The sequence below is a fragment of the Aulonocara stuartgranti genome (genome assembly GCF_965226115.1).
Source record: "Aulonocara stuartgranti genome assembly, chromosome: 20".
Taxonomy (NCBI): domain Eukaryota; kingdom Metazoa; phylum Chordata; class Actinopteri; order Cichliformes; family Cichlidae; genus Aulonocara; species Aulonocara stuartgranti.
The window spans coordinates 23,865,751-23,888,732 of record NC_138956.1 but is presented as its reverse complement, the minus strand read 5'-3'; the positions used below and the strand labels follow the sequence as shown (position 1 = coordinate 23,888,732).

General features: G+C 42.5%; 2 protein-coding genes across 3 annotated transcripts in view; one reads left to right on the top strand and one right to left on the bottom strand.

The window, feature by feature from the left end:
• Positions 1–22,982, bottom strand: part of LOC309697354 (cadherin-4-like) — a 255,100-nt gene that overhangs the window by 49,089 nt on the left and 183,029 nt on the right. Inside the window, exon 6 of the mRNA XM_082519216.1 lies at positions 3,255–3,410. Within this exon, the coding sequence (XP_082375342.1) occupies positions 3,255–3,410 (156 nt within the window). The remainder of the gene's footprint in view (positions 1–3,254; positions 3,411–22,982) is intronic.
• Positions 15,832–19,357, top strand: LOC309697356 (zinc finger MYM-type protein 1-like). Of its 2 annotated transcripts, none has more exons than XM_082519219.1 (3): positions 15,832–17,765; positions 18,192–18,306; positions 18,515–19,357. In XM_082519219.1, exons 1-3 carry the CDS (start codon positions 16,237–16,239, stop codon positions 19,040–19,042), a joined length of 2,172 nt encoding a protein of 723 aa, XP_082375345.1. In that variant the 5' UTR covers positions 15,832–16,236; the 3' UTR covers positions 19,043–19,357. The 2 variants fall into 2 exon arrangements, with proteins under 2 accessions (XP_082375345.1, XP_082375344.1); XM_082519218.1 differs by having other exon boundaries at positions 18,153–18,306.

Below are 22,982 nucleotides of genomic sequence, written 5' to 3'. Positions count from 1 at the left end.
CCAGCGGACTCGGACCTTTTCGAGCGGCAGGACGCAGCGCTCTCCATTTGGGCGGAGAAGCTCAGGTGGAAACAGCGGCTCTTCTCAGAGAGGGAGCACGTCTTTGAGGGGACTCGCCTGGCTCTGGGCGGGCCTCGGAGACGCCGCGGTCCTCCACCTGCTGCCTCACCTGCTGCCTCACCTGCATCGGAGCATTCGCCGTGGAGAGTGGGCGTCACAGGCCAGGCTTCGGCCGCTCGCTCTTCCGCTGCTACGCTCCTCGCTCGCCCGCCAGCCATTTTACTCACCGGACCTTCAACCTCGCCATGGCACGGTGGCTCCGCCTCCCACCTCGGCTCAATGGAGGCTCCCGTGCCAGAGGCTCGGCTGTGTACCCCGCCCACTGCCTCTTCCCGGAGAAAGCGGCGCACACGTCGCCATAACAAGGACTATTTCCAGCATCTCCCGATGGTGAGCTCCAGTGACTGTTTTTCGCACTCACCGTCTGATTATCCACTTAAAACACACAATAGACCCTTTTCTGATTCATGGGATGTTTCCCTCCTAGAGGATGAAGTGGACTGGGAAGAATTTTTCTGCTCTGCTCCCCCAAAGACTGTTCAGTCAAAGACTGTAAATAGTGGTGGCAGAAGGACCAGAATAAAGCCAGATACACCTGTCAGTATCACTCACCCAGTCATCATTTCCACTCCTGTCAGTCAGCCGACACCCACACCTGTGCCCGCACCCAGGATGAGGGCAGCTGTGACCCCGTATACCTCCACACCCACCTCTGTTCCTCGGGTGGGGGTGACAGGTGCCCAGCCACCTCCCGTGCCTGTCCCAGCGCCTAGGCTGAGGGCGGCCAGGATCTGGCCTGACCCCCCTAGAGACTCAGCTGGGGCTCTTCAGCCAGTGCCCTCACGCTCTGGAGGCACGGAAGAGCCAATCAGTCCACCACTTCATCCACCACCTGATCCAGCCTTTCACGCACTAGCTTTATCCCTGGTTAGGCTGGCTGAAGTGTCCCCTGCTCAGGCACCAGCTTTACTAGCCCAGGCCGTAGCCTTATCTCCCCGTCTAGCCCAGTCTGTAGCTCAGCCATCAGCCACACCAACCTCAGCTCCGTCGTCAGCCACGCCTGCCTCTGTTCCTCCCTCAGCTTCCCCTCCAGTCAGTTCCCTCACCTGCTGTTCAGCTTCCCCTCCAGTCAGTTCCCTCACCTGCTGTTCAGCTTCCCCTCCAGTCAGTTCCCTCACCTGCTGTTCAGCTTCCCCTCCAGTCAGTTCCCTCACCTGCTGTTCAGCTTTCCCTCCAGTCAGTTCCCTCACCTCCTGTCCCCCAGTCACCTCCTGTTTCCCAGTCCCCTGTCCACCATCCTGTTCGGTTCCCGGACCTGCAGCCACAGCACCCAGAGCCAGCTGTGAGCTCTCCTGCTTCTCAGCCAGGGGTTTCCGCACCCGCTGGCCCGGCCTGTCTCCAGCCAGAGGCTTCAGCTTCAGGCCTCTGCCTCGGCTGCACCCACGCCCGGCCTCTGCCTCGGCTGCACCCACGCCCGGCCCGGCCTCTGCCTCGCCTTCAACGTCACCCGGTCTGGCGTCGGCCTCTGCTTCTGCTCCGCCTGGTCCGGCTCCAGCCTCAGAGCCTTCGTCCTCGTCTGGTCCTGTGCCCACCGGGCCATGGCCAGCACGCCTAACACTGGAGAGCCGCCGCCGCTGCCTTCCGCGCGGCCGGCCCCCGGACCGCCTTCGCCTGACTGGCCGCCGCTGCCTTCCGTGCGGCCGGCCCCCGGACCGCCTTCGCCTGACTGGCCGCCGCTGCCTTCCGCGCGGCCAGCCTCCGGACCGCCTTCGCCTGACTGGCCGCCGCTGCCTTCCGCGCGGCCAGCCTCCGGACCGCCTTCGCCTGAGTGGCCGCCGTTGCCTTCCGCGCGGCCGGCCTCCCGAACTGTGTCCACGTCACCGCCGTTGCCTTCCGCACGGTCGGTCCACCGGAACAGTCTCGTCTCGACCGCCGCAGCCGCCCACCGGACCGGCTCAGTGGTCGCTGCTGCCTTCCACGTGGCCGCCCACCTGAACTGTCTCGTCTCGGCCTTGGGCCACGTGGCCACCCACCCGAACTGTCTCTGTGTGGCCTCCGTCCCTCCGTCCTGGGCCCCCTCCGCCCGCCCTGTTCTGGTTCTTTTTCGTTTGGCCGTCGGGTGCCGGCCTTTGGAGGGGGGGGGTCCTGTCAGGGTTCCTGGGTCGGTGACCCAGTGTTTTCAGTTCACACTCACTGTTTATCTACTGCCTGTTCCACTTCCTGTTTTATTGTGTTAGCCTTGGTCTGTGTGTATTATGTTCAGTCCTCTTCCCATTATCATTAGTTCATTATGTTCAGCTGTGTACTCACTGGTCCCTCATTATCATCATTATCACCAGCCTGTGTATTTAAGCCCTCTGTGCTACCCATTCAGTGTCGGGTCATTGATGATGTAAGTCTGATGTCGTCTGTATGTTCAGTCAGTCAGTCTCTTGGTCATTCATTCATTCATTCATTCATTCATTCAGTCAGCCAGCCAGCCAGCCATTTCCTCCCTCTGTACTGTTTGCTCGCTCCTTCGGCAATAAACATCCACCTTCACCTACCTGCCTGTGAGTCCAGCGTTTGGGTCCTCCTTCTCTCATCCACGACACTACCGCTGACATATATTTGTTGTTATTTCCATAATGTAGGATAGATCACAGTTATTTAGTAATATAGCATCATAAGATGAATATGAAAAAATCACACTACAGAGAAATAAAAAAGAGATATTATTACACATCAGAGTGTTAATATTAAACTAAATTTGGAGTAAAAATAGCTCTATAAAGTGTAATCAAATTACTCTGAATGTGTGAATAACCCTCAGTGTTAAATATTTTTTACACATTTTGTTGTCAATTTTGACACTAAATTGAGTACAATTAACACTGAAAGGTTAACACTGGCCATAGAGTAAATTTAACTCTAATTTTGAGTGGAACCAAATGTTATCTGAAGCAGAGTTAATACCTAATTTAATGGGCAGTAAGTGTTACTTTCTATTCTTAAATGTTCAGGTATTTACATCTTTCTGTGAGTCTGCCATGTGCTACTGTTACCATGCCACGAGAACAGTAATTTGACTGGATGTGACTTTGATGAATTACCAAAGTCTCTTATTCTTCACATTACCCAATAATGTTGCATGTAAAGAAAAAGTGCAAACTGGATATCCATCCATCACAATTTTGTGTGAAGAAGACACTCACATGATATGAAGAGCGATGTTCTCGATCAAGAGGTTTGGTGACAAACATCTTTCCAAGCACAGGATCGATACTGAATACTTCATTTGGTGGTTGATCTGCTCCCACCCCAGTGATGCTGTACCGGATTGAGATGTCCTGGTCCTGGTCGGAACGAATCTGCATCCCAACAAAGAAAAAGGAATGCTCAGTCAATCCCAGTTACACACTACATTTTATTAATCCCTGCAGCTTCTTTAACCTGATTGATTTTATGGCTTTATTTCTCTCTTGCATCCAGGAAGCTACACTAAAAAAAACATAGTTTCCATTGGCAACCTACTTCTATTTGTACAGTATTGAGTGTGAGGTGTTTATTATTCAAGGATTTATGATATACAGTTCTTTAAAAACCATCTATTGTATATTATTCACTGGAAACATGCAAGGACACACAATCAGAGAAAAAAGAAACTGACACCGAGATGACATTTCATCACCCGTGGGGACATTATATTACCTCACATTAATTTCTCGTGTCTGAGACTTGGGATGATGGCAGATCTCCAATTCAATCTAAGAAGCAGTCATTGGCTATGTAACAGTCAAAGCAGGAAACATTTAAGCCCTTTGTGTTACTGCATTGACACCACAGAGGAGGCTCACATCAATTTCAACTGGATGTTGGCAGGCATTTCTTCCTATCATTGTATTAAAGATGTAGCTAAGTATAGTGGATTGAATTGTAAGTAAAGTAATAATGTTTCCATGGAGTAAGGAGCAAAGTCACAGTAACATATGCAGAATCTGTGTTAATGTGGTCTTTGACATCAACGCAATAGTTCACATACAGAGGGTTAGTCTTTTTAGCTAAAAACAGCTGCCTGCAATATTTACAGTTATTTTTATATCATGAAAGTAAAATTGTCCACAACATATTAGGTATCATTGAATGATACTTATATTAAAGACAGAACAGAAATCAGCTGATTCTGAGGTGTCAGACTCTGCACTCACTGATATTTTATAGTATGACCCTGCCTGAAGGTTTAACCTTGCTTCTCTCCCCTTAACCACTACATTCTTAAACCTAATGCTCATCAAGCTGTGGAATATAATTTCCTCACATCATGAGTGCTATAACTATAAACACACACATATCAAAGCTTGGCATTTCTACAGTAACCTCTAGGTACTCAAGGATTCCATTAGTGCTGCCACAGGGAGTGCTGTGCATTCTGTTTGGAAGAATTTAGATTCGTCAAAAGAAGAAAAAAAATCTGAATTTCCTATTACGTAGGAAAGTGAAAGTATGACTCTGTAAGTGATGGGTAATTAGGTAACAGCAAACATAACAATAAACACATTTTGCAGAGGCCAAAATAGGCCAGAGGAAAATAAGGTGCACACTCGATGAAATGCATCTAATAACTGTGGGGCAAGGGAAGTAAAACGTTCTCTAAAAAATAGCCCTGCATTTTGGTTTAGCTTTCCTTGCCAGATAGGCAACTAATAGGTGCATTAAGTGCACTGCTAGGTCTGTGATTTGGACTGAAGAGCTGTGTAATTGGGACTCATTTGGAGGAGTTCTTCAATTCATTGTCCAAATAAAGTCCAAAACTCCAAGCAACCCATTACTGTCCATTAACGACATGGCAACCCGAAAAATCAGCTGGTGTATCAAAATTAATCAATCATACACTTTCTATGGTATGCAGGCAAACACACACACATACACACACACGCACACATGCGTACGCGCAGGAATGGTCGACCCTTTTTCTTCTAATCATTGACTATTTCAGTGAAGAGCCTGAGTGCACCAGAAGAGGAAGACTGTCCAAAGTTGTCTCCGTCTTTCACCACTCAAGGAACCAATTTAGCTACACTTTTGACACACCAGGAATTCTGCCCTGCTGAGAAAATAGCTGAAGCAACTAACAAGGACAAGGGAAGGACACAAAGTATTAGGCAGATGTCATCCTGACTCTTACGACAGGTAGAATAAAAACCTGTCACCATTATCGAAGCTGTTATTAGAACTTTTTCCGTTCCCTTCCTCTATATTCGCATTAATATTATACTCAGCTTTCTGGTTGAAGAATCCGGTAGAGGTGTGTCTTTCTAATCAAACAAATGTGATCAGTTATAGACAGCTTCCCTCTAATGCGAGAAGCACTGTCATACCAGCCTACTAATGCTATTTGTGCATGCATGTACGTGTGTGTGCTTTCTTTAGGGAATAGGAGGAGGAGAACGTCAGAATGCTTTGCACATATCTCTGTGAATTACTGCTGACAGCTATGATAATTAACGAGCTGCAGGCATTGACTGCTATTACTTCAAAGAAACTCTAGCCGTTAAACACCCACAAACTAACAAATATCCAGCTAGCAGCTTAGTTGAACTCTCAATGTACTGTCATTACCCTCTGGTACAGCCAAAGCAAAAAGACACTGCAGCACGCAGACTGCTATACCTCTCCTGTCGCATTAGAAAATACAAGCAATTATTACACATCTGACTGCCAAAGTGCTTCCTCTCTTAATTCACCCCCTTTTCTCCTCCCCTCTCCTTGTCTCTCTTTTTCTCTGCCTTCCCTTCTCCTTTTTAAGTCACTCTTTCTCATCTCCACTTCTCTTTCCTCTCATCTCTCCCCTCTGCTATACTCTCTCATCACTCTCTCTCTTTGCTTCAGGTCTCTGTGGGGACAGAAGCCATGCATGAAAAATGAAATTACTTCAATCCGTTGGCCTTGGCAGTGGTGTATAAATCCTCACCAGTTAGGAAGTGATAGCTCTCCATAATTCCATTTGGGTTTTCCACGCCCCCCTGATTTCCCACCCGTTTCCAAGTCGTCCTGCTTGGGGTGGAGACAGGGATTCAGCTGCATGTTTCCACAGTCATTCCAACCAATTAGCTTTCCCGCCCACGACGTTCACGTAGACACGTTTAAGACTGTTGAGGGATGACGCCAGAGTCCTTATCCTCATCTGTTTCTACCAAATATTTGTGCATGGTTGCATGGGCATACATTTGAGGATTCAAGCATGAACAGTTGTGTTTTCTCCACTGCTCAAACATTTTGTTTATGCCAGCTAATGATCTCAAGAAAGGTTTAGACTTGAAAATTCTTTTGCTTCCAATTTTTGGACTCTTGGCTTAGTACAGGCCTTTTGAGGGTTACTATGCAGGCTAAGTTGATTGGTCTGCATATAATAAAGGCAATGAGTACGTGTTACCCTATTTGAGAAAAATCCACGCATTCCTAATTAATGAGACCCAAGTTAAAAAAAAATGTGATTTTTCTTACAATACTAGGGCTAGCTGTAACGTCTTCAGGGATACCAAAGATTCTGCCAAGTATGTTATCATTCCCCTATTTCTATCCCAGAATATTGTGATAGGCGAGATGTCATCTAACTTGCAAACAGCTCTCACTGTCATTCTGCCATTTTACATCAGAAGAGGAGGGAATGTGTTGAAAAAAGCACGACATGAAGTGAACACAAAGAGCTTCTCATAACTGTATAAATTCTTTCTAGTTTACTTAATGAAAAGAGGAGAAACTCTTTTCTCATCTTGCTACACTTACTATCTTGTACCTCATACAGAAACACTCACGCATAAACATACAAACTCACACATCATTCAATATTAAATATTGAATGGATTTAGTTTTTGGAGTATCAATAATAATCCAAAACTGTTTTTCAGTTCATTCTTTGTCTTTTTTGTTCCTTTCCTCGGTTCTTTCCTCTGTTGTCTTGGCAGTTTGTGTTAAATGCCTATATAAGTTTTTCTGCAAGAGAGAGACTAGTAGAGAAATTCCCAGCAAAGTGATATCGGCGAGAGAAAGAGGCAGCGACGGGGAGTGAACAAGAGAGAGAGTCATGACTGTATCATCCGGCATCAGAAACCAGACACTGTCTAAATGACCTATTTGTCGACGGATCAAAGCAATTCCCTTCATTACTGACAACATGTCTGGTTCTTAAGGAGATCTTATCAGTGAGCTTAGCTCCCTTCTGCCAGGCAAAACTGAATCAAATGAGAAATTATCATGCCACCGAGTCTTCGGGGAAAACGGAGAAGATGAAGAGAAGAGAATGATTAACACAAAAGTGCCATTCTACCACCACAGGGTGCAGATGAATGAATTCTAGCTTAAAAATTAACTATCACATTTAAAAAGTATCCAACTAGTACCATTTATGACTATATGTCACTGCACAAATACATAAGACTATTATTAATAGTGGCGTAGAGTATATCCGGTACCGGGCCATGAGTCGTTTGGTACCGGGCCGCGAGAGTTGAGGCTCAGGTGTGAAATGTATGGTTTTCAGGGTTTTTAGCGGTTTTCAGCGTTATTTTGTTATCGTTTTTATTGTTAACGTGGTTTTCCTGGGTCTTTTCACGTGTGTTATGAATGAATCTTCTTTTTTTCGGTACCGGTACTAGTTTTATTTTGCTGTATTTATCCGCGACACATTAAAAGGCCGGTCCGTGATGTCGGGCATAAACCGGTCCGTGGCGCGAAAAAAGTTGGGGACTGCTGTCCTAAAGAGTATTTGAATCCAACCACAAAAAAAATTAAAAAATTATATGATCTATACTATGCAAGATTAGGAACACAGCTTATGAAATGGATAGCTCAGTTAGTCGGAATGATAACTATACATAGTTAGAGATAGTGTTGAATATGGTTTTCACAATTAAGTAACACTTACTCAACAGCGTCAAAAACACATTAATTAGGTAACAAAACTGCTAAAAAATAAAGATTAAACCTCAACTCTGTGGAAGTGTCATCTACACAACCTAAAGATGACATGTAGAAATAGAAAAGCAGAAGTTTAAGAAAAACTTGTTAAGTGAAATGAACAGAATAAAGGTTCTATATTGTAATGCATTGTAATGCATTCTGATTGTATTTAGTGCTCCTTATAACCTCAAATGTGTGAAGTGGCTTATTACATTAATTTCTGTAGTACCCTCACATCTAAATGACCTCTTAACTTTACATAAATTTTATCGAGCTTCCACTTTGAAAACATTAGGCATCAAGTTAAAAATGTACATAATTCTGTCACTGCTTGTTTCTGAGCACAAAGTAATAGAAAGTGGAGTAATGGGGTCAACTGCAGGCAGAAAAAAATCAAATAAATTCAATATCAGTTTAACTCACAGACCTTTAGTTAGGACAAGCAAGGCAAACAGTGCTTGCCCAGTGACATATAAAAACCGACATGAATAAAAATGTACCAAAGTGAAACCTCAACATCTGTGCTCATCTCATGGTGCTTGTTTGCATCCATCCTGTAAATTACTGCCATCTTGTGGCAGTGGCAGCAGTTAGTTATTGTCTTTGGAAATTAGCTTGAATACAAACTATCGAAAATAGTTTGATGTATTTCATGACAGATTCTGTCTCTGACCCATTAACAAAGGCTATGTCTCGGTAAGCTGAGTAAACAGTTTTCATGTTTTTCATTTTTGTGTATTTAGAATCATTTTTAATGCATGACTCATAACCTCATCTTACAGGGAATTGAAACTGCTATGTCATTTTTTTACTCCACTGATAAAAAAAAGTAAGTTTCTGGCTGACACATATTTGTTTGAGCTGTTGGTGTTTTATCTACCATGTTCTTTACTCATTTTAATATAGAGAAATTAGGCTTGTGTTTTTTATATTCAAAGACTGCTATTTATTTCCCACTGGAATATTCCATACATTACACTCCCATCTAACCACTATCTTAATATAGAGTTAAAACAAATCTACCAGTTGTGCTGAATCCAACAGGAAACCAGATTTCACCATCTATCAAAGAATACATCTAAGTGGAAGTGAATCTATTGCTGTTTAATTGTTAAGTTTATCATTATTATATTTCATGCTGTTTAATACTTTACACTATTCTACAAACTCTAAAACCATACAACAGTGCTAAGCATAGTTTGAATTACTGTAGCAAGTCTCGGTTACTCTGGTTTGAAGGAGTTTTTAGTTCAAACTCAGGTAGCAGACAACTTTCCTGCTTTACGCAGTACCAGTGTTCAAGAGCACTGAGGCTTTTCACCAGCCCACGCAACTCTCACCATGGCAGATTAGGAGCAAAGTGACATAAGTAAACAAAGGAGAGAAACATGCAGAGGCTTAGGGCTCCAAATAAAATTTACCGTGTACACAGACCCTGATGATGCAGCACACTTTCAGTTTGCAGTCTTTCTGCCAATATAAAAAAAGTTGAAGTCACTTGGAAAATGTGGCTTGCAGAAAGGAAGATTAAAGATTTAAATCGGGTACTTTTTACACAAACAGCAAAGATGGTATGTTAGTAAAACAGAAAATTATGAGACAATAGACATTTTATTCACGGTGTTGTTCAATGTAATATTTTCTTCTCTGTGCTGGCCTCCCACTTCCTTAGCCATTGGTGCCTCATTCTTTCTGGATTTGGACTTTGGTCCTCAAAGAAATTCAGCCTCCTCTAGCATCTCTCTGCCCCTTGTATGCATGCTATCCTTGTCCTTCTGTTTGTTTACTTTCTCCTTTATGTGTGAGTGGTGTTTGATTTTTGCTGCTTGTGTGTTTGTGTAGTCTGTCTTCTTTCCAGGTCTCCAGGGAGGAGAGGAGGTCATGTGGCTCAGGCCCCATCTGTTTGATATCGGGGTGCATTCCAATACCCCACTCAGTTTTGCAATGATTTCCAAATAGGTAAAATACCTGGAGGCTTCAGGACCAACTAATCCCATATTTAATTTTTCATGGTGTCCTTTGTTATTCCCTCTGACACATGGGAACATATCCTACACACGTGTGATAAATCAGTGATGTTGTAGTTAACAGATGTTGTTGTTAACAAATACAGTGGTTAAAGTCAACAAAAAATACAAAAACCATGAGACAGGAGACTGACAAGTCCTTTGTTTCAATATTTATCCACCGTCCAGCATTTTAAAATAACATACTGCAAGCTTTTTGATAACTTGCTCTTTCTGAATTATGAAGTACGATGTTCTAGCTTCAAACCTGCTATACTCTATTCTGTGATCTGTCAAATAATTTAACTAAGTGTACCTGTATGTAAAGTCTGTACATTTAATTGTGAATCATGAAGAACTGTAAAATCGTATTACCAGTATAGTTATATACATATCTAATATACTACCAACAATTACTTATTAATAGTTGAAAATTACAAGTAGTGGAGGATTTTTTCAAGCAATTCCTTAAGTAAAATGAGAAATAAAACATGCCCCATCTTCTCTGTATCACACATGTTGACCAAGGAGGGCTAGCAACAGGAAACTTCTCTGTTATGACGCTAAACCACTGAAGCCTGTTCACTTGCTAATGCTAGCTGTGTTCCTACACAAAGCATGGTTAGAAACTGATTTTAGAGCAGTGAAAGCACAGTCAGCAGCAACCTGCCTTCCACCCTGCTCTCCAATCAGTTTACCATCAAATACTAGCAGTTTAGCAGCAGTTTTCTAGTAAGATTGAAATAAGCACAGCTTTCAGTGACAATATTGGTCTGCGGCCACAAAATACTTGTAATATAAAGGATGGATGCACAAATAAATTGACAGTCGAGGAGCTTTATGACAGCCTGTCTGACATGAAAGGGGCCACATCGATTTACTTCGGTACATTTTAACTTGTTGAACAAACCCTAAAGAAAATCATGGGTACATATGGGATTTTTAATATTGTGTTATTTTAAAATACACGCAGGAATTACCATAATGTGCAGGTTAACATGTATGGAGAATTGTAATTGCCACTTGCTTTGGTATAACTTCTTTAAGCTTTGTGAATTATCACAGAAATTACAAAGATCCTTGAAGTTGGTTATTTTCGTTTAGTTTGAGTAATGACCTCGGCTACATTTTCTCCATTTAAACTTATAGCATTCAGTAAAACAATAACCACTGCAACATAACTTGGATTTCATCTGCATAGGAAGCAGCAGCAGTTTGTTACATTGGTAGTTATATCAGATGTGGTTGACAGTGGTTTTAACATAGAAAGAAATAGTCTAGTGTCACTTTTCATGCCTGAGGATGGAGGCATACATAAAAAACATTATCCACAGTAAAAATTGTCAATAAAAACAGTGCCAGGCGAACACTGAAATCCCTTTGCAGTCGGCTGAATGAAATATTCGACTTCAAACACATTAGAAGGAAGGTGCTGCTTTGATATGAATTGTCTCGCAGCTTTAAGAATGATATCATCCTGCTAGCTTCAAAAAGCAAATATGCTGGCATTATGAAAATATTTGATTTTTCAGAGGAATGAAAAGTCACCTTTACAGTAAAGTTTTAGAAAACAAGTAAACAAAAAGTATACCTTGAATGAGTTATTCAGCGGTACTAGCAATGCAAGTATTCAGGGTCTATAATCTGTTACACATTCACCAGCTACTTTGTTAGGTACATCTGTTTGACTGCTCATTAACATAAAGGAATGGGCTGGTCTGTGTACATGGTGTCTTCAACTACTGGGACTTTCCCCAAACAACCATCTTGGGTTTACAGAGAATGGTCTGCAAAAGAGAAAATATCTAGTAAGCAGTAGTTCTCTGGAAGAAAATGTCTTATTGGTGCCAGAGGTGACAAGAGAATGATCGCACTACTTAACTGATAGGCTGATAGGAAGGCACCAGTAACTCAATTAACCTTTTTGTAACCAAACTATGCAAACTCTTTGACAGCACTACACCTTAAAGCTCGAAGAAGTTGGGCTACAGCAACAGAAGAACACACCTGATGCCACTCCTGTCAGTTAAGAACAGGAAACTGCAGTTTTTACGAGTTCACCAAATTTTGACTAAAGATTGGAAAACCACGAGTCTCGATTTCTGCTGCAACATTCGGCTGATCAGGTCAGAATTCACCATAAACAACATGAATCCATTCTGACTTGTGTTAGCAGCTCAGGCTGGTGATGGTTTGATGATGTGGGGGTAATATTTCATGGCACAAACTGGGCCCCTAAATAATAAATGAGTGTCATTTAAATGCCACAGCGTAATTCAGGCCACTGTGAAGACAAAGAGGGGTCCAACCAGGTACTAGCAAAGCGTTCCTAATAAAGTGTAAATGATTTTAAAATAGTATATAAAATAAATACACTAAATAAACATAAAAAATAAATAACAAAAACAATGAACTCGTAAAAAGCAGCACTGAATTTGAGTCATGAAATATATCAAAATGAAATTCTGCCACTTTGATATGCTATGTAAAAGAAACACACAAACACACACACAGGCCTGTCACGAGCGTGTCAGTTAGGTGCTCTGTAGTCCACTGGTATTTCAACGGATGACGCTGGTTCAGTGAACACCAGGACCGTAGAAACAGTCTGTAACTAGCAGACAGAAAAGTCACAGCAAACCCCTAAAGAGCTGAAAGGTGGGCCTTTCACAGCTCTAAAGCCCAACAGACAGGGATTGCTACTCCAAACACAAATGCCAATAGGAACAAAGAGAGAGATACACTCCTTCAACAGGACAGTAAAGCCTAACAGGCACACAAGAAATGTAGAGATTGGTCAACAGGTCACAAATAGACTGGTTAACACTGAAGAGAAAGAGCCTCTACAAGAGAAAGGTTTTTAGGTGGCATTGCACTTCACATACACACGCCATCTGTCAAATGCACTCTGGTGCACGCTCCGAGATAAAAAGGCACCTTGTGTGTTTTGCTGTGAGTCAGGAAAGTGTCTGCATTAAGAGCTTTCCTGTGGCCTTTTTAAAACACAGACTTCTGCTCAGACTTTGATGTTGAGCATTGTATCTCTTCAAAAGGCAGGACAGGAGTGATGTTGGGTATCTAGGTCTGAATTTGGGATTTTCAAAAATGCACTTACACCTTTAAACATAAAACACAAGCTTAATATCATTTTGTATTCATTAGTTGGCGAGGACTGAATGCAGTCTGCATGAAAAGATCTACCTGTTCCTGTTTAAAATATGTCTTTGACTCACTGAGTTTGCACTTGATTGTGGTTTAGCTACATTATATGTAAGTCTTTTTACCTATGAGCTTCTTCTACTACTATTGTTGGATGGCCATGAACATCTTTTGTGGCCTTTTTCAATTTTATTTGATAGACACAGTGAAGAAAGGACGGGAAAGCGGGGGCAGACACGCGCCAAAGGTCCGTGGGTCGGACTCAAACCCGGGCTGGACAGTCTCAGCTGTATGGCATGTGGCTGCCCACTCAACACACTGAGCTAAACCGGCACCCCAGGATGCCCGTGGACATTTAACCAGACTTTTTTTGTACTATGATGTGATTTTATCATGACCTGTGACTGAAGACGGTGATTTCCTTTAAAAAATGAGTGACACAAACAGTTGCTTTTTAACTTTCCCAACACCGCTATAAATCATATAAAGGCAGATTTATGGAAGGCACAGAGAGGACAGAAGACCAGAAAGATGCAATCACAGATTTACCCAGTTCAGTTGTCTATTTCAGTGTGTGAGAGAATGAAATGGAGAGATAGCATGCTCTGGGTGCTTTTGTGTTATTTGAATGATAGCTAGAAGTGACGCAGGTGAGATTATTAAAAGACCTTCCTCCACATTACTGAAAATAACATGGAGTAATAGAAGTTAAGCAGTGAATGACTTTTCCAATTATTGCAGTGTGAAAAGAGTCTGGTCTTTAATAGTGAAGGCTTATGGCAAATTAGAGGTGCTATTCTCCCTAGAGGTAACAATGGAATGACTCGCCCTCCTCACACTCCTCTTCCAGGCTGGGAGAATGAAAATAAGGCAGCCATTGTAGTGGCAGACAAAGAGTGGGCGCACCCCTTAGCTTTGGTTTAGAGGGGTGAGAGTGTGAGGGCTGCTATCTCACTGTAACCCCTCTCCCTCTCTCCATCTCTGGCCCTCTCTTTCATTAGAAGATTGATTAAATTGTAAAATTGGGAGTGTGATGGATGCATGAATGACTTCTCCAGTCGCCCCCCTGGGCTTTGACAAGGACAATATCAAGGACCCCCTGTAACTCCCTTTTCCTGCCTCGTCTCTTTATCCCCAGGAAACCCAATCTGGGTAATTAGAGTAAAGAGTGTCGGAGGATTGTACGATAGAGAGAGGCTCAGAAAGAGAGAGAGAGAGAATAACAGTGGCACAAAATCTGCTGCCGCTGCACTTTTCCCAGTCATTACTGCCCCCCTCCCAATCTCCATCCATACGCACGCACATACAGTTTTTGCACTGTCCACCATACACAGACCACTTTTTCACATCCCTTCTCCTTCCTTCTTCCTCTCACTTTCTAAATCCATCAGGCAGCAGTGAAGAGAGAGAAATGCAGACTAGAGGGAAAATGGAGGAAAGAAAGAGTGAGGAGAGTGAGAAAAAGGGAGAGAAAATAAAAGTGGCTCTGAACTCACTGCATCAGCAGAACTCGGTAGCAGAACATGAGCCCTTTTGGCTATAAACCTGGAAACAGTAAATGCAGAGAAGTTGCCACAACTTGTATGATTGGACAACCGTCTGGTAAAATATATACATGCTGTGAGAAAGTGGACGGAATTTTCCCCGACGACCAGACATGTGACCTTTGTGGGAAGATATGCCGCGAGAAATTTGTCTTGAATTTTCTCTGTCAAAGAAACACCCAGTTACATCACTGCATAGATGCATTTCTAGTGGACTTTTGCTGAAGGGCTGTTTGGAAGAAAACGCTTACAGTACATTCCTTCCAAGCCTACGGGGAGAAACCCTTTGGAGATATCATAAGGTAAACAGGTAAACAGCTGTGAGTAAAAAGGCAAAAGAGGAAAGGTGTTCGGGTAGAGGCGGGAGCAGTATGCACTTTTGATGTTGACTGGAAGCCTGACAAAATGTGCTGCTCCCTGCCAAGTCTGCCCCTGCCAAGCACAGGCAGAAACTGAAGAGGGGCTGGACCTTGCAATGGTGCTGCTGGGCGTTTGGAAAAGTTGTGCATTTACACATAATGCATGCAAAGACAAAGATGCATACACGATGGCTCTGCAGCCTCTGTGTGTCAGAATGTTTCCCAGGATGTTCTGGCTCCCACTAAGTAAGCGAGGGATTCTGCCTGGCAAACTTCTCCTCAGCAAGAGTCCAGCTGTCATCTTGACAAATGAACCTTGGAAGAGTGAAGAGGTGTGTGTGTGTGTGTGTGTGTGTGTGTGTGTGTGTGTGTGTGTGTGTGTGTGTGTTTGTACAGCCATGTGTGTCTGCGGATCCGTGCTTGTGGGTTTTTGCTGGTGCATGAGCACAGCACGTGTACCATAAGGATGACTTACAGATGGCTGGTGTACAAGAAGATTTAGTTTTTTTGACAAGTAGCAGGCCTGTCAGTCCTTGATTGATAAAAATCAGAAAACAGTTTAGAGCCACAGAGGCCACTTTCTCCGAACCTCTTTCTTTTCCCGGAAGTTATCAGGAAAGCATTTCTGAAAATTTGGAAATGCACCAGCAAGCTCAGCTGCTATACGCCGTGATGCAAGGCGCTGTGCAAAGCGCTATGCATCAATGACATTGCGGTTTTATGAACAATGTGAGGCGTTAAATCTTTTATTGAGCCAAACAGTGGCGGCTGGCCCATAGGGGGCGCTCGGGCTCCGCCCCCCCAAATGTGGAGGAGTAAAAATATATATTTTTAAAAAATTCATCAATGATAGTTTTACTATGTGTGTGCCCATATACAGCCAGGCGTATTTTAACATTTTCACCAGCTGACTCATTAAAGTTCAACCAACAAACGGTGTTTTTCTTCTTCTGGGGCGCTCGTCAAAGCGCCCTTGATATGCAGCGAAATAGCCTATCATTAAATGGTTGCCAGGGGAAAATAATAAATATTTGACCTATCAGCGTCGCTGAATTAAATGGTTTGGGGGCGCTTAAAATTGCGCCCCTGCAGAAAACGCGCGAAGATTTGCTGTTCTAGAATTTTACCTCAGTCAGTAGCCTAAGTGAGCTATAAGGTCAGAGAGAGACGATGGCAGCGGTATTGTTAACGGTTGAGGCACAGCCTCCCCCAAATTCGGTTAGATCGCTTCTAACCTACCCTTTTGCCAGAAGGACAATGGCAGAAAAACTGCAAGTTAAAGAGTTGGGACCTGACAAGCCCGAAATTCAACTAACCCAGGCAACGAAGGAGAAGTCAAAAGCATACAACAGGACTTTTTGTCGGAGTTGGTTCCAGCGCAAGTCGTGGCTGACAGGCTGTGGAACAGCTAATGCACTTTTTTGTTTCCCGTGCATACTGTTCAAAAGTGACAAGTGTGATTTGACGTGGACACAATCTGGACAAACCGACTTAAAGCACCTCTCCGAACGAATCAAGAAACATGAAAGCTCACGAGTTCATATGGACAACAGTGTAAAGCTAGCTGTGCTAGGGAAAACTAGCATAGCGGCGCAGCTAGATGATGGACATCGGATTGCTTTAAGAAGGCACAACGAAGAGGTAGATAAAAACCGTCATATTTTATCTAAAATCATCGATTGTATTAAGTTTTGTGGTGCTTTTGAGCTAGCAATGCGGGGACATGATGAAAGTGATTCCTCAGACAATCCAGGGATTTTTAGAGGTTTAGTCGACTTGATGGCATCAATTGATCACGACTTGAGGCAACACCTTGAAAATGCTACTGTATTTAAAGGCACCTCGAAAACAGTCCAGAACGAGATCCTGGATTGCATGTTGGCAGTTCTGAGAGAAAGGATCGTGGAAGAAGTAAAGGCAGCGAAGTTTTTAGCCATTCAAGCTGATGAAACCACTGACATTTCTACACACTGTCAGTTAGTCATGGTGCTAAGATACATTGACCAACGAAACCGTATTCAAGAGCGTTTTTTTGAATTCATCAAGCTACCCAATGCTTGTGCAGATGCAATAGCCAGTGCCTTATCGGAGAGGCTGCGCTTCATCCTCCCCCAGGGACAAGAGAGAAAGTTGATCGCCCAGGCCTACGATGGGGCCGCTGTAATGAGGGGTACCACTGGAGGAGTGCAGCGTAAGATACAGGACATTTATGCTAACGCTCACTACGTACATTGTTATGCCCATCAGTTAAACCTGGTAATGCAACAAGCAACCTCCCACATCCCTCAAATCAGTCACTTTTTTTCCGACATAGCAGGATTCGCTTCTTTTTTTACTAAATCGAGCAAGAGGACTGCAGTGCTTGACGAGGTGGTGGCGCACCGACTTCCAAGTGCATCGGCAACCCGTTGGAACTTCAACAGTCGTGCTGTGAATACAGTGTATGAACATAAAAACGATCTGGTGAGGTGTTTTCAGACCATCCGTAACAGTGAAGGATTTGATGCCCCTACAAAGAGAGATGCCGGTGGTTTCGTGAGAATGCTGGAAGACGAAGCTTTCTGTTTTTTCCTGGCCTTGTTTCACAAGATAATGCCACATGTAGACATGCTGTATAACCACCTACAGAAGAGAAACATCGATTCTGTCACCATCGCAGGGATCACCCAGACATTCATCAGCCGCATGCAGGCTATCAGGTAGGCATAAAAGCATAAATATGTAACCTAGAACAAATGTTAATTATCTATGCATAGATTCTATCAAATTCTCTGCATATATTCTGTGTTCTGTGACTTAAATGTTTAATGGAATTCAGATAATTTTGATTTATATCAGCCTTTGAAGTAATTTTATGAAAAATATTTGATTAAGTATATTTGATGAAGTATATTCCCAGTAATGATTTGATGTAGCCTATACCATAGGCTATTTCCTGAAATTATGGCCAGGGCCTTTATTTACTTGCACTGGTTTTCCCCCAGCCATTAAACCAGGTCCGGTTATTAAAATTAAATCCGGTAATTCCCGGTAATTAGAACACAACCTTTGTTTGGTTTGTGTTTGGTTAATATATCCCTATTCAGTTTTCAGAAGCCATTAATGAAACTTATGTATTGGATCAGGGAGGCACTTCCTAATCTGGTTGTGGATGAGGAGTACAGGGGACCTGTTCAAGACCCACCCACAAAGAGACGGAGAACATTGGGGGAAGACAGGCAACACCATTTGGCACTGGAGGTAAGCACTAGCTGCTTGGTCTGATTTAAATCGGATCATCAGATAAAATCTAATGACGATGCTGTCAGATGTCATTTGATATAGTGGTCATGACTGTTTTGTTTTGTTATGGACAGATTTTTTTTTTTCAGAATAATGATTAACATGAGACATGTGCCAAAGTCTTACCACTGAATCTAACTCTTACCAATTATATATTATTGGATAGGTGTGCGACACCATTATGAGCCATGCCAAGGAGAGGTTTTCTTTCACCAAGCACCTTGTCAGCGCCACTCTGTTGCAAGGAGACTTGTTCCAACAACACAGCAAAAATTTTCCAGATGCAGCACTACAAACCACAGTGGAAGCCTATCCCTCATTGGACAAAGCCAGACTTAAAACAGAACTGTCCCTGATCTACGACAACGAGGAGTTTCAGAGTTGTAGTGGTGCGCTGGCGCTCTATCAGGTTCTGATGGAAAACAACCTTCAAGACACATTCACCGAAACTGTAAGTCTTCTTAACATCCTCATCACCACACCAATGACAACATCAGAATCGGAGAGGTGTTTCTCTACTTTAAAGAGGATAAAAACTTTCCTGAGAAACAATATGGCTCAGGATCGGCTCAACGCTCTGGCTATGCTGTCCATAGAGAAAAAACTCACACAAGAACTTCCTGATTTCAACACCAGGGTCATCGAGAAATTTGCCACTCAGAAAGACAGACGAGCAAAGTTCTTGTACAAATAAGAACCCTTAACCATATTTACTCTCTTTCTCCATCCCTCTCTCTTTCTCTCTTTAGCCCACCCCCCCAATCAGTTTACAGTTGTTGTTTTCAATAGTTATTTTTCATTCATTCAAAAAAAAAAAAAAAAATCTGTTCATGTTCATTTTTACAAATCTATACAAATGGCCAGAATATGGTTGTTCATTTTTACAAATCTATACAAATGGCCAGAATATGGTTGTTCATTTTAAATTTAAATTAAAATTGTGTTGTTTGATGTACTCATTAAATGGGTCATTTTAGTCGATATCATAAAAATTGCCCCCCCTGAGATTTTTTTCAGGAGCCGCCACTGGAGCCAAAGGAGTAAATGTTCTCTTCTCCTGGAAATCAAAAACAAATAAAAACGTATAAGGATCAACAGGGTGTACTGCCCAGCAATACTTACAAGTGAAACACAATGCTAAACCTGGAAACTTTTTTCTTTGGTCTGGTGCTAAACTGTTTATCATAGGAGCTATTTCATCTTGAGAGGTTGTGGGAGATTTTACTGCACTGTGAGCAATTTTATTACAAGCGTACACAGCCACGTTTTCCTACTTGTACCAGGTCTTTGTGTGTGTCTGTTTGTGATCTTGTCTGTGTGCACAGTTGCCTCTGTACAAAAACAAGATCATCCCATGACAGTATCTATTATGCTTCCATGAAAAGGTTCTGACTGAAACCTTTTATTGTAAGTGACAAAGTATATGGGATCAGATTATTCTTGTGCAGGCCTCAATTTTGATTTCCTTCACATTTTACTTTCAGGGGGGGGGGGGGGGGGGAGAGTTAAATATGAGGAAATGGAAAAATACGAGCACATTGAATAAAATAAGAATATTACATCACATGACTTGCATCCCAAAGCGTTTTTAATTCAACTCAGTAACATGCCCAAGGACATTTTCTCCTCACTATTACTCCTTTCTTCACTCCCTGTAAAAGCTGCTGCTTTATGATGAATCTGATTTTATGTCGTAATGTCTGTCTCTCGGGAAAACATGCCGACATAACTGAGCTGAGGTGGGGGGAAAGCATCACCTGACGGGACAACTGCCATGTCTGCATCTGCATGTCTTTTGTCTTCATCTGTCTGCCGGCTTGACCCACTTGTCTGCATGCGTGATTCTCTCTGTAACTTCCTTTCTGCTCTACCGCCAGCCTGTCTGTCAACCTGTCCTTTCCATTCGACCGACCTTGCCTCATAAGACCAACAATCGCAGCCACCCTTTGTCCCCAACACTTCATTACTGGTCCCCACCGCCTCGTGTCCCCTTCTGAATATCTTTCTTCCAATTTTACTCCTCATTATTTTTTCATGTCTTTAGAGAAATACAGAATCTTGGCTCTCCTTCATCCTACTGATCCACAGGGTCGCCGAGGCCAACCTCCAGGGGACCAGACAGAGGCTGTTTGTTAAGCTGTTATTTATCTCCTTCATAAAGTCCTCCTCATCTCCTATTAAAGAGCCTAGAACTGTTGCCCTTGACTCACACATAACTCTTGTGTCTTTTGGTGAGATGATTTACTGTTTAATTTAACACCAACTGAACCCAGGAGGGAGCCTGCCTGGTGCTGCCTGATGTCATATCAGAGAGGAATACATTGGGGTTGTGAATATGTGTGTGTTTTTGCGTCTGCTGTTTGTGCGTGTGCAAGAGTGAGTGGGTGGCTGAGGTGGAGGTTTTGTGTTGTTTGTTTTTTTTTCTCACAGCTAAGCCTTAGTAGTAGCTGCTCTGGGCCTCGTTGTGTGCAACAAGGCCACGGCTGGAAAATTTTCTCTTGAAAAACAAACCCCGCTGTGTATGCCTGATGAACATGTTTACCAGGACTTCACGCCACTAATTTAAAAATAATGAGATATTAAACAGTGAAAATTAAATTTCAGTCTCACTTTACTAAGCAGAGGATGAAACAAAGGCCAAATGCTGTTGACAAATACACAAATGTAGGAACAATTAGTTTTCCAGTCAATACCAGAACACTGTAGAAGATTCAATTTCCTAGTGCTGATAAATGTAATTACATTGATTGCACTAATTTCACTAGAGGAAAGGAAATGAAGTTCACAGGGTACATGCCAAAACAAGACTACTGTACAAAGAGTGGGAGTCTCTGAGGAATGTCGGGAATTATTCATGAGAATCATAACTAAGCATACTGAAATGGTTCTGTTAAAGAATCTTTAAAGCTTTTCTCTTCATAGTGCACGTTTGTCCTCCACTACCTCCTTGCATAAGATAATTAATGTGACTGTAGCTGCTCACCCCTTTTTAAATAGCATTGAGATCTCATGCTGTTCAGAAGATCGTCAAATTGCTTTTATGGTCAAATGTTTCATTAATGATTTGACCTGTCAAAAAAGACAGCAGTGAGGGTGTTCTTCCATCGCAAAGACTCCATTAGCAGGAGAAACAATGTAAAGCACTTTCAACTTTCTTTGGTGTTTTACTCGTGCCATCGTAACTCGATATCCAGCTACGTCCCAGCTGTCACATGAACTCATTGAAAAAAATAATAAAAGGTTGAATTATATCTGAATGCTTCCAATTTACCTTTGCATGACCCAAGGTAGATGTAGCTGTGCATGAGCAGATGAGTTAATATTTGCGATGATCATTTTTTATTAAGTAGATAAGATAAATTGTTTACCATGACATGCACATGCAGCACTTTGGGTGTTTGAGTAATGAACCTTATTTTAATGTGTAATGAAATTGACCAATTAGCATTGAACGCAAATAGAAAGGAGGAGGCTGAAAGGGATATGATATACAGTATTTAAGGCAAAGTTGTGGATGAACTATAATGGAAACGATGGCACAACAAGAAAGGTTACGAGATGAAAGGCTTTTCAATCTATCCCGGGGAGATGTAAAAGCTTGTTCTGGCAATCAGGGAAAATAGTTTGAGATATTTTATTTAAAAAATAACAATCCAAAAATAAAAGTCAGAGGATCACCAAAATCAATAAGCTTGTCTGAGGGCCATGAATGACTGCATAAAATTTGATGATAATCCATCTAGTAGTAATGGTATGTTCAAGTCTGGACCAAAGTGGTGGATCGATCAATCACTAAAGTGGCAGACAGGCCAACCAGCTGAGTGCCATTTCCATCCTTGGAGCAATTCTCTAAAGAGCAGAGCAAAAAGAAGAGCATGAGAAAATATCAAACTGTATTTCTAGCAAAATGATCTTCAATGTCACTAAACACTGGATGTTTGTGCTGGAAGAAAATTCACAGCTGGGGTTTGGAAAGGAAATACCTCGTGTGAATTCTCGGGGAAGTGAAATCAAACAAAAAAGATGAGAGTTTAAAACGGGCCAAGATGCGTTACAGCGTAAAGACAAATGAGCACAAATGAAATGCTGACATGACTGTTCGTGCTCTCCATCCTGGACTGAGGCTGCTGCCTTTTCTTTCCACTTAATACTCTGTAGGAGGGCCACCCTTATCTGAAAAACATTTATTGTTTCTTTCTTTTCTTCTCCAGCTTGATAGAATGTGCTTGTGTGTGTGTGTGTGTGTGTGTGTGTGTGTGTGTGTGTGTGTGTGTGTGTGTGTGTGTCTGCTAAAGCCTTTAGCAGACTTTATACTGTAGATGCATCAGAACAATGGAATAATAAGAGACAAAACATGGCACGCAAATATAAAATGCTCCAGTACATATACAGCTGTGCACATACTTTTCATGTGTTTGATGGAATTATTGTAGCCACAAATTTGAATGTTTTTGCAGCCTGAATTCATTTAGCCTCTGCATTTCAACTTTTATAAATCATTCCATATGGGGACCAATGTGGTTTCCTAGTGGCCAAGCTCTGGATTGGGCTGTGATCCTTAAATACTCGCATCCCTGTGTTTCACCATCCTGTGGTTTTGTTTCTGGTGGACTAGGTTGAAAAAACAAAACAAA

Coding starts and splice junctions, on each gene's coding strand:
- LOC309697356 (XM_082519218.1), top strand. CDS start 16,237: ATGGCAGCGGTATTGTTAACGGTTGAGGCACAGCCTCCCCCAAATTCG. Junction 17,766..18,152: donor AGCCGCATGCAGGCTATCAG/GTAGGCATAAAA, acceptor ATCCCTATTCAG/TTTTCAGAAGCCATTAATGA. Junction 18,307..18,514: donor AACACCATTTGGCACTGGAG/GTAAGCACTAGC, acceptor ATTATTGGATAG/GTGTGCGACACCATTATGAG.